The sequence below is a fragment of the Propithecus coquereli genome, unplaced genomic scaffold (assembly GCF_000956105.1).
Source record: "Propithecus coquereli isolate 6110/MARCELLA unplaced genomic scaffold, Pcoq_1.0 Scaffold76, whole genome shotgun sequence".
NCBI lineage: Eukaryota > Metazoa > Chordata > Mammalia > Primates > Indriidae > Propithecus > Propithecus coquereli.
This window is the reverse complement of record NW_012153729.1, coordinates 7,571,960-7,584,652: the sequence shown is the minus strand read 5'-3', so window position 1 is coordinate 7,584,652 and position 12,693 is coordinate 7,571,960. Positions and strand designations below refer to the sequence as shown.

At 53.2% G+C, this 12,693-nt stretch overlaps 1 protein-coding gene across 2 annotated transcripts in view; it reads right to left on the bottom strand.

Annotated features, from left to right (window-relative positions):
- Nucleotides 1-3,186: 3,186 nt before the first annotated feature.
- SAP30BP (SAP30 binding protein) overlaps nt 3,187-12,693 on the bottom strand; it is a 35,515-nt gene continuing 26,008 nt past the window's right edge. Inside the window, exons 5-11 of one of the 2 annotated variants that reach the window (XM_012662251.1) lie at nt 10,020-10,108; nt 7,846-7,937; nt 6,622-6,682; nt 6,095-6,146; nt 5,200-5,258; nt 3,922-4,006; nt 3,187-3,625 (exon numbers count right to left, since the gene is read on the bottom strand). In XM_012662251.1, the coding sequence (XP_012517705.1) occupies nt 3,444-3,625; nt 3,922-4,006; nt 5,200-5,258; nt 6,095-6,146; nt 6,622-6,682; nt 7,846-7,937; nt 10,020-10,108 (620 nt within the window). In that variant the 3' untranslated portion in view covers nt 3,187-3,443. Of the gene's footprint in view, nt 3,626-3,921; nt 4,399-5,199; nt 5,259-6,094; nt 6,147-6,621; nt 6,683-7,845; nt 7,938-10,019; nt 10,109-12,693 lie in introns of both variants that reach the window. The other variant, XR_001138219.1, reaches the window with a different exon arrangement.

Sequence of the window (12,693 nt, the reverse complement as noted above, 5' to 3'; positions counted from 1 at the left end):
TTGTCCAATTAATTTCTTTCTAATTTTAGTAGAGACGGGGTCTCGCTCTTGCTCAGGCTGGTTTCGAACTCCTGAACTTGAGCGATCCACCCGTCTCGGGCCTCCCAGAGTGCTAGGATTACCTACCAGAGTGCCACTGCGCCCAGCCCATTCTTTCTTAATACTCACATTTAACCAATTCGGCCAGTGGGAGATCCCTTCAAACCAGCTTCTTTGACCTTTTGAAACACTTGTTAGGTTCCCTGCTTTCTGGAACAAACTGCCCCAGTCTCACTTAGATTTCAGGATCAGCCATTTCTCAGGGGAGCCTTGGCTTAGTTCTTTTTACTGGGGAATGGTATTAGAGCTCTAGCTCGGGCACTACATGCACTCATTGCTACTGGGTGGCATTGCTTCTAGATCCTCTCAGTGGACAGAGGTAGGAAATGTATTTTTTCCTTAAATAATGAGTTCATATTGATATTTCCTATTCAGATTTAATTTCTTTGATTTTTTCTTATATCTCTTGTCTGTTTTGTATTTCCTCCCTTTCTTACACAAAAGGGAGCATATCATTGGCACTGTTCTGTCCCTTGACTTTTCATTTAATCTCTCCTGAGGATCATTCCAAATCTGTCCATGGAGACGTTTCTTGTTCTTTTTTATGGCTCAATAGCCCTTTACGAATCTTCTATTATAGTTTTCCAAACATGGACATTAGCGAGAGTCATGAACCCTCCTGTATCCATCACTGAGCCTCAAGGATTGCCACCACACGGCCAAGCTGCAACAGCACTTTGGCATCTAGCCACACAAGGTTTGAGGGGTGCAGTGAGCACGGGGCACGGAGGGCTGGAAACTTTCAGTCCAGTGACCGTCGAGGCAGGGATTCACACCTTGGAAGCCGAGCAAACCCACCTGTCCTTCATGCCTGCATCCAATCAGCTGAGTGTTTATCTCATGCCAGGCGCCGGGGGCATAGCTTCCACTGCTTTGTCTTTGCTGACAAGAACTGAGAGACACCAGTGGTCTCAGCCCACAAATGTGGGCAGAGATTACACGCCGTGTTGAGAGCAGAGAAAGGAGCAACTAACCACCCAGAGGTGTCAGGAAGGGATTCCGAAAACCTGAGCTGCATCTTTAGGGTACTACATGTGCAAAGGGGGGAGCTGGATGAATCCTGACGTCATCGGCCAAGATTAGAAGAACTGAGCTCTCCTGGTGAGCAGAGACACACTAGTCAGAAACAAGTTTGGTCCCCAGTGCCTGGGACATCCAGTCTCCACAGAGACGGTCGATACACCTGTGGGCCATCCTCACTGGGGTTCAGGTGGGCAGGCACCATTTTACAGAGGAGTAAACAAAAGCGGCCAGGCGAGGTGACTCACACCTGTAATCCCAACACTCTGGGAGGCCAATGGGAGAACCGCTTGAGGCCAGGAGTTCCACGAGACCAGCCTGGGCAAGATAGTGAGACCCTGTCTCTACCAAAAAAAACCCAAAAAACAAAAAAACCAACCAACCAAGAAAACCCGAAACAAAACATATATAAATCAAAGTAAAGACCCTGAGCCAACTCACAAGGTTTCTAAGAAGTACAACGGGCCCGGCTGCCCCGGTGGCTCCCGTGGGCCGGCCGTTAAAAAAAAAAAAATAGAACAGCAGCACTTGCAGCCTGGGCTGCCCAATTCTAAGCCTGTGCTAATTCCCTGAGACCCCCACTGCTGGGGCCCTGCAGGGCACGCGGTCATCACTGCTCCAACTGCACAGCTCTGTGGCAGGGCTCGGGGTAGGGAAGGGCCCAGAGGACAGCGAAGGGCAGTGGGGGAAAGACCTGCCCACAACCCCCCTTGAATGAGCCCCAGATGGGAGGAAGGCCTTGAGTTTGCTTCTCTTCTTGCTCTAAAAAAGAACACTGGCCAACAACAAACACTTGCAGAGTTCTTTACAGTTCATGAAGGTTTTGTATAGGTCATTTCACCGATTCCTCACAACCACCTTAGGAAGCTTTATTTCTGTGATATGACAGAGAAGGAAACAGGCTCCCAGGGGTTAAGGGCCCAAGACCACACAGCTTGCTGTAGACTGGGCCTCCAGACCACGGGTGCCGACTATACACTCACGGTTCTTTCCACCGAGCCACGTGGCCTCCGGCTCATGAGAGGGGCCCTCCCAGAGGCTGCGGGGCAGGAAGCCTTTTCAGAGACGTCTTGGGGATGAGCGGGCAGCAGCACCTCTCCCCAGACCTGCAAAGTCCTTCCAAGGAGGGAGGGTGAGAACCACCTCCTGAAGCGTCCCAGTGTACGTGGAGGGAGGGGTAAAGTAGACTCAATTTTTACTTTGGGGACCTCACAGGCAGAATTCGTGACAGTCCTCAGGTCACACAACAGTACCAGGCAATTTCAGAACCATCTTTCTAAACCTCCACCCGTTCCATGGAAGCAACACAGCTCTTCACAGCCCAGCTTCCTTCTCTGACACTCAGCACTTCCGGGGGAGCGGGAGGGAGGGAGAGCTGCCAAAGATCAATAAAGGTAAAAGGTCCCCTCCGGACTTTCGGGCTAGTGGCGGCTGGGAAACCTGTTTTGGCCCTAGGAGAAGCCCGGTGGCCACGGGCGCTGCCTGGGGGCTGCTGTGGGGCAGAGATAACACACAGAGGAAGGGCGGGGTGGCAGGAGCCCTCCCAGGAGCAGGGCTTTCCCGTAAACAATGAGCTGCCCCCGGCCAGAGGAGGAGGTGATTCATCCCCTCTCTGCTCTGCTCTTGCTGGCTGTGCTCACCGGGCACCAAGGGACCAGGATAGCCTTGGCCAGGTGCCGACGCCTCCCCTACCCGTGCGGTCAGGGATCTCACTCCAGCCCTTCTGGTAACTGGCTCGACTTCAAAAGCCTGGGTGTGTCCAAGAAGCGGTCTGGTCTGGGGCGTGCTCAAGTGGGCCCAAGGGAGCAGAGCTTTTGCGGAGAACTGGCTGGGTTTGGGGATCAGGGCAGCAGATAGGGGGAATATAGGGTCTCACCCATCCCAGGGGTCCCACCTGCCCATGGCAAGAGGCACACACAGAGAATGACATGGTGACTTCACGGGCCACCCCTCTGAGCAGCACCCTGCTGTCGCTGTCATCCCCCTGGCAGTAGTTCCAACCAAGAAGGCAGAGGGACACTTGAGCTTTTGAATTTGCCTGAAAGCAGACCGTAGGAGAGGCCAGTGCACCTGAGATGCCGGAATGTCAGAACACGGCTCTTTTAATAGGGCGACAGACCCCGAGTGGTGCATGGACGCTGTCTGCAGTGCTCCACTCCTGTGCTGCAATGTCCTCCTTCTGGCTGGAATGTCACACAGAAGCTCCTTTCAGGTGGCTTCTGGGGAGCAGGTCCCAGTCCTGAAATATACAAAGTGGCACTTCCCCAGTGGGCAGCGGTCACTGGGCTACACAGTCCTTTCAAGTCTCAGGGCAGCTCCTCAAGTCACTGCTTGGCCTTCTTCACAATGGTGCCCACGGCAGAGATGACAGTGGTCTTGGAGCCACTGGCGCTGGTGGTGACCGTCACGACAGCTGGCAGGGTGGCTGTGGTGGTGAGGATGGTGGGCTGGGCTATTGTCGTCACTGGGATGGCTGAGTCCCACTTGCTTTTTCTCTTTTGGGCATCTGGAGATAAAGCGAGAGAGTCAGGGTCATGAACAGCCAAAGAGCAGCGCCCTCCCCCTGTAGGCCAGTGGTGGAGCCCCGGCCCAGAAGGCCCAAGGGGCAGCCAGTGGACCAGGTCCCACCCCAGGCTCCAAAGCTGGTTCTTAAAGTCTTAGCTTACAAAGAGCAAGACCAGGCCTCGGCCCAGAACCACGTGGTATTTTGTCTCCCGTACAAGCCAGGGAAACCCCTCATTCCATCTGCAGTGTGGCTGGGGAAGCAGAGCTGAGCCCGAGCTGAGACAAGCCGCTTTCTACCTGCAACAGCAGTGCTGGCGGTGGTGGTGGTGGTGGCTGTGGCGTTGGTCGTGGTGCCTTTCTTGGTGCCTGTCACAAACTCAATCTGGAGGGGGAGAAGGAAGAGAGTAAAAGCTGTGCATCCAAATCCTTTTGCCATCCGTCTGCTCCCAGGGGACAGGAATTTGGCATTATACAAAGGAGGCATTGAAAATCAACTCTGCTGTGACCATCTTGGGGGAGGGAGAGGTGTCTAAAAAGAGCCTGAAGGGGCTTTTAACCACTCAGAGAAAAGCTTTCTAAAAAGCAGCGGGTCCCTCCCGGCATCACCTGGTCTCTGCACACGCCCGGCACCCCGCTGCCCTCCGCCCACCTCACATGCCCAGGACCGTTTGGCCAGGCCCCTCCTCCTCACACCCAGGAGGAGGCGGTGCCCGCCCGCACAGGGGAAGGACAGCTCCGGTCCCCAGGCGCTGCAGACACGTCCCTGCAACAAGCCTGGGGTTTGGAAGGGAGAGGGAAAGAGAGAGAAGGGAGATTTAATCAAGGGTTAAGAATGAGAAACCCCAATTATCCCTCACACCAGCTCCCATATTCCTGGCCCTGAGAAGGCCACCAGCACGCTGAGGCCCCGCAGCCCCTCTGCCTGGGGTGAGGGGAACGGTCTGGAGGCTGCAGCTGCTCAAGGAGGGTCAGGCCCAACCAGAGGTGGGAGGAGCCGGTGTCCTGATGCCCAGTGCTCCCTTGCTTGGAGACTCTGGTCACAAAGGGCACAGTGCCCAGAGACGTTTTATTCTTACAGCCAAACTGATACTACCTGAAGGACCCAGACCATACTGCTCAGGAAGATGTGGCCCTCAGAGTCCTAAAATGAGGGGGTCACTTGGCCATCGGCCATGGGACCTACAGGGTAGCACCCAGGCAGGTTGCTGAGATCAGCTCTGGAGACCAAGACACTCACAGATTGGAGCAAGCTGGGGCCCAGCACTCTCAGAAGGAAACATCTCCCTCCATTCAGGCCAGGGAGGGCACCGATGACCCAGAAGAGACAAAGCCACCAGGGCTCTGCAGTGAGGAAGGGAGCGGCGGGGAGGGCATAACGCAGAAAACCACGAGACTCCAGGAATGAAGCAAAGGTAAGAGGCCGCTGGCCCAGCAGCCTGTTCAGTGCAGGAGGCCCAGCGGAGACTGCACAGGGCATTGCCAGGCCGTGAAGCTGGGCCAGGGTAGGGGCAGCAGGCAGGACCTGCGCACTCCATGCATCTGCCTTTTCCAGCCAGGAGGCCTGTCATCACTTACTTTGGTTCGCTCCTTTTTGGCCTTTTCCAATTTGTCCATTTCAATCTTCTGGGCCTTAGCTACAAAGACAAGATCAACTGTCAGGCAAGCCCAGGAGCAGCTCTGGGCCGAGAGAACCTAGTGCACTCACAGGCTTAGTGTCCCCTTTGCATGAGGTGAAATGAAGCACCAGTCCCTGATCAGCATGGAGCAGGGGCCTGGGGCCGGGGCTGCTTGTGCTCTGCCTGGAAGAATCAGCTATCCCGAGCTCCAGCTCTGCTGCCTCATGGGAACACAGGCCCAGTGTGGACTACCTTCCCACTGACCAAGAGGAGCTGGAATTATGGATTTTATGTACAATGTTGGCAACTAACACAAATTAAAACAAGACAAAACTTGTATGGGCCAAACAAAACACTTCTACAGACCAGGATCTGGTCTTGTGGCGAAGGGGCCAGACCCTTGGACGTTCCTCTCAGTTCTCCCTAACAGGCCCCTTAGGCACGGGCTGTGCTATCGCTGGCCTCAGAACACAGCCCCTCTGCCCGGGGCATTCTGCCTACACTCGCCCAGCCCCCGCGCCTCCTCTTCAAACCTCAGCTCGAGTGCAGCTTCCCCAGCCAGGCCTTCCCACCCCTTTGGCCGGGTTAGGAGACCCTGCTTGCTGGTAGGTCCCCCGTATTGGCAACTCCCATTGCCAATAATCTCATCAATGTCGGAATTACTGGTTCAACGTTCTGAACCCTCTGTCTCCTTTGCTATGTCATAAGCCTTGTAAGTCAGGGATGGCGTCTGTCTCGTTCAAAACTATACCCAGCCCCTCAGACACGGCTTGATGTAGAGGACACCCTGAAATACGTGTTGCCTGGATGACTGACTACATGGGTGCATGGACAGTGGGTGGGTGGAAGGCTACCTAATGCCTCGTAGTAGGAGTCCTCAGACCAGCCATGGGGGTCAAACATATCCTGAAAAAGAAACAGTTAAAGCTGTAGTCAGTAGGGATGATCAGATGACAAATGACTTTGAAATCCAAGTCCCTCACCCAAGTCTTCCCCTGGACCTTCCTGGCCTGGGACCCAATCACCCAACAGCACAGGGGCTCAGCTGTCACCCGTCTCTAGCCAAGGGGTAGCCAGCAAAGCTCTTAAGAAGATGAGAGCAATGATGCACCTGTCCAGCAATGCCACAAGCTGGTCTGCAGGAGCAGGGAGGCTATACTTGGGCCCGAACCAGTCAGGGGCCAGGGACCAGGTCTGTCGCTGGAATCTCTTTACTGGACTATTTCAGAATAGCAAGAATAATAGAAGAGATGAGGACTGTGCTTTTCAACCAGCAGTGCTGCTACATGGGCCTTTCTGTGGCTACAGGGTCAAACCTCGTGCAGCAAGCACAGCACCCTAGGGACCCCATCAACCTCCAGCCCCTGTGGACAGGACGCACCTTTGGGTAGTTGGTGCCAAGCTCGTCAATGGCACAGAACTGAATCAGCTTCTCGTAGATGCTAAAAGCAGAGCAGCACAGGCATTGAGCAGGCGTTACTCCCATGTCCCTGCATGGCACCAGGACCACGCAGCTCCTGGGGCTGAGACAAAACCTTTAAAACCTTTAAACCCAGCTCAATTTTTCTAGGCAAACTTCCTGATGGGAGGACTGCCTGCCCCACTTCTGACCTTCTACCCTCCACCCTCCCAGGTAGATGGAACTGCTGGCTGTAGGCTGGGATGCATATGGGGTCAAGGTAATGGCTGCTTTCTGTGTCTCATCTGGATGTCTCTGACCTTTAGTTTGCATGGCTGAGTGTGGTGAGCTGGGCCAGGGTAGGTCCCTGCTGTCACATGCCACCCTCTTTTTAAGTGTCACCAGCTTGAGCATTAGATGGAGTAAGACCCACATATAGCTATGGTTCTAAACATCTCGCCTGTATGCAAGATTCAACTTTTTGGAGTTGGAAGAAGAACCTACAGTGATTGTGTATTCTGATTCCCCCATTGTACAGATGAGGAAACTGAGGCCTTGAGAGGTCATGTGCTTTAGGTGCAAAGCAGGACCAGGCCTCCCCCATCTAGTCCAGGTCTCTCGGCTTCTACTCTACATATTGGTTTATATGTTTAGTCTGGATCTTTTTTTTTTTTTTTTTGAGACAGTCTTGTTCTGTTGCCCAGGCTAGAGTGCCGTGGCGTCAGCCTAGCTCACAGCAACCTCAAACTCCTGGGCTCAAGTGATCCTTTTGCCTCAGCCTCCCAAGTAGCTGGGACTACAGGCATGTGCCACCATGCCCGGCTAATTTTTTCTATATATTTTTAGTTGTCTGGATCATTTCTTTCTATTTTTTAGTAGAGACGGGGTCTCGCTCTTGCTCAGGCTGGTCTCAAACTCCTGACCTTGAGCAATCCACCCGCCTCGGCCTCCCAGGGTGTTAGGATTATAGGCGTGAGCCACCGCGCCGGGCCTTTAGTCTGGATCTTAAACAGCAAACCTCTGGCTGGGTTAACACATTCTGCTGTGTCTAGTAGACACTTAGTGCGCTGACAGGTCTAGGTGATGGCTCCCTTGGGCTCAGGCGGGATCTGAGCTGGGCCTCTTCTCATCACCTCCCTGGAGGCACCCAGTCCCCGATCCAAAGTAAATAACTCAACTGACGCTGCAGGCTCATGGGAAACCTACCTGGGGTTCCGAAATTCTTTCTTCCTTTGGATAATGTAGTTCATATCCATTCCCTCCTTTATCTTTCGCTCATAAAGCTTCTGGATCTTGTCCTACGGAAGAGGAACAGAGTGTGTGCGTGACAGACCCCACCTCACCACCGTTCCAGCCTGTGGTCATGAGAACTGTGTGGAGGTGAATGTGAGGCCCCCAGAGCTGTATGACGCCCACCTCCAGCCATATTCTCTACCTGCCTTTATTCAGCGCTGCGCACAGTTTAGGCACACAGTGGAGAGGTGCAGGGTCTCAACACCGGTTTTCTATTAACGCGGGCTAAGTCCTCAGCAGAACTGTGAGTCACTGGAGACCTGGGAAGGGCTATGTCCTTTTGGAGGAAGGCAGGAGTTGAGTTTTTTGGATTTTGTGTCACAGATTTCCTAGATTGTCTTTTGTGGGGAGTTTACCAAGGGTCACCATCAAGGGCCAAGAGCTTGTCTCTCACTAAGACACCCCCCAGGTTGCTGCCCCGGCTTTCGGTGGGAAACTGGAGAATCACCTGGCAGGCATCCAGGCTCACCGACCGTGGCCGGTGCCACAGGTGTCCTCAAGAAGGGGGGTCCTGCGTGCCCACGGAGATGATGCCCAAAGTAGATGGCATCAGCCTTGCCCAGTGCCAATGAACACGCTCCAGACACCCAAGTCTCAGGGCAAAGCCACCTCTGAGGAGCAGGCTTACCGAGGATGGTGGGCACTTGCTGGTGTAAGATCCATCTGCCACCTTCCCCCGAGTGGCAGTTTAAAAAGGAAACATTTAAGACACCTCACCTGCGAGAGGAGGTGGGCAGGACTGGAGGTCCCACGTGACCCACTTTAGGAAGTTATCAGGAGAGGTGATCCACTCCCCTTGTCAGAAGCCACATCTTTCTACTGAGACTGGCTGGAGGAAGCACTGAATTGCAGAGAGGGGTTTGTGATACAATTACCAGGCAAGAGAGAAGCCAAAAGTGACAAATCTCTTTCCTCAACATTATCTCGTCAAAGGTAATGGAGGAGGGAGGCCTTATACAGGCAGCTTGGCAACTTGGGACAAGTTGGGAGATAACCTGGCTGTGTATCCTGGGCCATTAGATTGGTTCTACCCCTCAGATGAACTAAAATGTTTGCTAAAATGTCACGGTTTCCGCCCTTATTAAAATCTAAAAATGAGAAAAAAATATTCTGAACTCAAAGGCTCAGTGGTTGGTTGTCTCTGCCAGGCAAAGTGCTGGAGCTGTTCTTACAGGCTGGAGCTTGTCTGGCATGGTGGGTGACGCGGTCCTAGAGGGTGGTGGTGGGCAGACAACTCAGCCAAGGGAGGAGACTTCCGGGAAAGGAAGGGAATCTGCACTGCGCCCCCAGTCCTGACTCTGGCCCTCCCCAGCCTGCTGCATTCCTCAGCCCCAGGTCCCATTAGTCACCCATCCGTTAGGGTGGTGCCACAGGCTTGCTGTGTAGCCAGAGGCACCCAATGGGAGCTATGGGATCAAAAGCAGAGCAGGCGGACTGGGTGTCACGACCGTGCATTCTTGGGTGTCTGTCCCATTGTTAGCTACGAGGTCCCACTCACAGGGGAATGCATAGAAGGACAAAGAGAAACAACTCCAGAAGCTGAAATCCCAGCTGTCCCCCAAAGTCCTGCTCCCAAGAGAGTAACTGCACTAAAAGCTCCAAATCCTTGGGATTTCAAAACCCCAGACCAGGTCTGTATGAGGTTTTTCAGGCAAGACACTACTGAATTGGCATTTTAGGAATATTAGGATAGGAATCTTATGCATATAAATGCTTATGCTTTTGCTTTTCTGTAATGTGTTTATTTTACATTCAGATGGTCACTCAGTTTCTTAGCAAAGTTCTTACTGCAAAGTTCCCATTGGCTCAGTTGGGCTGCATAGAAAAGATATGTTATTTTCTCTGCTTAGGGTCAGGACCTCACTGAGGGCGAGCTGGGGCCCTGCTGGAGAACACTGTGGACGTGTGCGTGAGGCAGGGGGCAGACGAGCCAACTCCTGAGATCAGGCTCTCCCCACCTGGCAGTTCCTTTACAGTTCCTCGGGCCCCCTTTCCCTGCCATGGCCTCTTAAGGGTAAGACCAAAGCAAATCCCTAACCCAGGCTACCGAATCTGCACGGGCCTCAGCAGCCAAGCCCTGTGCTTACTTGTAAGTGATTTGAACATCTGCCAGGGGGTTCTGGAGGGATCTTGATTTCATCAGGCGACATGTTCCGGACTCTTTCAGAAAAGGAGGCTGTTAAGAGAACAGAAGGAAAAATTCTGTAGGTGGGGGGGTTGGGATGGGGACAGACATGGACAATAAACAGGCACACAGAATGTTTTCAGGAGGGTTAAATGCTACGAAAACAGTAAAACAGGGTGTTCAGGTGTGGCCTCTCTGAGAGGTGTCACCTGAGTTGAGAGCAAATTGACCAGGAGTCATCCATGTGCCAACTTGGGGGAAGAGAAGTTCAGGCAGAAGGTAAAGGCAGACCATAAAGAATGCATGCTACCAAGTCACAGTGTTAACTTTTAAGGAAAGAGTCTGTCCTCAGTGTGCTGGTAAATGTTTAATAACCAGCTGGAGGCGGGAGTTGAGGGAGAGGAGAGAGGGAGGAGCCATGATCTGCAGCATTTGCCAATTCCCGGGGTATAAATTCTCCTGCTGTGGCCAATTTCAAGCGACCCATGTGAAGTCACTGAACTCGGGCCAGGAAGAGATGTGCACAATCAGCTCACTATGTGAGCCAGCTCTAGGACTCCAGAAAGTCAGAGGTGCTCAGTGTCACCCTTCCTGTCTCAGGCTGACCTGCCCAGGCTGTAGGAGAAAGAGTTCAGGGTTCCCTAGGTTTCGGATCCCAAAGTGCCCAAAACTGCCTTGTGCATAAGTAACACTTTAAAAAAATCACCTGTTATCAGCTTAGGGTCTTTTAAGAAATTAAACCAATCAATCCTCTCTTGGCCCACCTCATTCTTGGGAACAAAAGGCCTGATTCTGATGTGAAGGGACAACTCCCTCAGAGATTTGCCACTGCCCACCCAAGTCTTGCTCTCTCCACTCCTCCTCCAAAGCTCTGGCCACCCTGGAACGGAAGAGTCCTGTTTTGGATCACTCAGACAATGCGCTGTTTGTTGTAGATTCTGCCTGTGCTCTTTAAAACATTCTCCCATGAAAAGGACCATACAATGAGCAAACAGCAGGCAGAGCAGGGTGGGGCAGGATGAAGGGAAAGAATGAATAAGCCACCACCAACATTCAGTAAGTACTTACTGGGTACCTACTGTGTGCCAGGCCTGGGGCTAAACCAGTGCTGACAATGGCTTCCCTGGGGCCTGAGTGGCTGCCTGGGCCTTTCCCTTCTCCCCAGGGCGGGTTAATGTTTGCTTAGCAGATAAGGTGCTTTGGTCTCATTGGAGTTCCACCGTTACTGTAAAGAACATAGTGCTGAGGAGGGCTGGGGACAGGCCCCCGGACTTCACCAGTTCAGCTGCTGCAGTACAAGCCTGTGCACACTCTGAGCCCAGGGTTGAGCCCCGGGCAGTCTTAAAACATGATTACATATGCTGATTTTCACTGTTGTCAGTGGATTCTCATTGGACATGCCCAGACCTGTCGCTTTGGGTGAGGGCAAGAGGACAGAGATGGGGTGACATATAGACTGGAAGTCCTGCTGTGGACCCGAGACGCCAGTGTAGCCCAAGAGCGGTTTCCACCAGGGGATGAAGTGCCTCTCTTTGCCCAGCACCTTCCTTCAGTATCCAGACTCTTCAACCAAGGGCGACGCCCAGATCTAGCTGGAGTTCAAGTCCCATCCTGACTTCCTCCTTCCTCCTCAGCCTCAGGCTCAAGAGGGTTGCAGAGGCCGGTGGAGGGTGGAATCGGCTAGGGAGGGCTGGTCCTCATATCTTATAAGCACCACTAACAGAAGCAAGGTGGGCCTAGCAGGTGCTGGGCAATAAACACTTGGGAGTGGGGTAAGTTCTTCCTTGGACTGATGAGAGCATGCATGCATGTGACAGAGACACAAAGAGTATCCTTTGGCACTTGCCAGGAAAGCCTTTTGGAAAAACAGGGTGTGACCCTGTTGCCATAGCAACCCAACCACACTATGAGGCTCAAATGGTATATGGTATGACAGCAGGAAGGGAGCCCATCCTGAGCCCGGGGCTAGAAACAAGAGAATTCCTAGGAAGTAACTGGCAAATAAAGAAAGGCACACATTCAGGAAAGCAAGATCAGAGTGCATTGTACAGATTTCAGGAGCAATCTTTCAGTGAGTCTCTCCTTCCTAAGCCCGAGAAAGCATCAAATGTAGAAGGCATCAGCCCCACAGAGCCTCAAACCATTTTCCCAAGAAATACATCAAGCAATGTGTCCACAGTTTGGAAGCAGTGCTCCCGCCTATGGTTCCTGCCTGGGTCTGCTGGGGGCATTCTAGAAGGGCAGCAACCCTTAGGACTCGAGCCTGCTGTCAGCGTGAGTTACCTGCGTGCACGCCCAAGTCAGAGAACACCCAGTGTCCGCAGCTGCTCAGGAGTCTGAGCAGCAGCAGTGAGTGAGACGGGCTTATGAGAGGGCACAGGGAGTGCAGTGAGCAGGCCGGGGGGGACTCCAGCAGGCAGTGGAGTGTCCCCAGTTTAAGAGCAACATGGGGACCCCAAATGGACTGCCACCCCAGCACCACTGTTCTAGGCACAGCTGTGGGCACGGGTGGGGCCCCTGGAGGGCAGGGACAGCGTGTGTATACCAGCTCTGTCAAGGAGCTCCCGTGCTGGAGACGTCTATGAGGTAGACTCTGCTCTCTTGCTTGCTCTGCTAAAGCTGTACCTCTCTACACA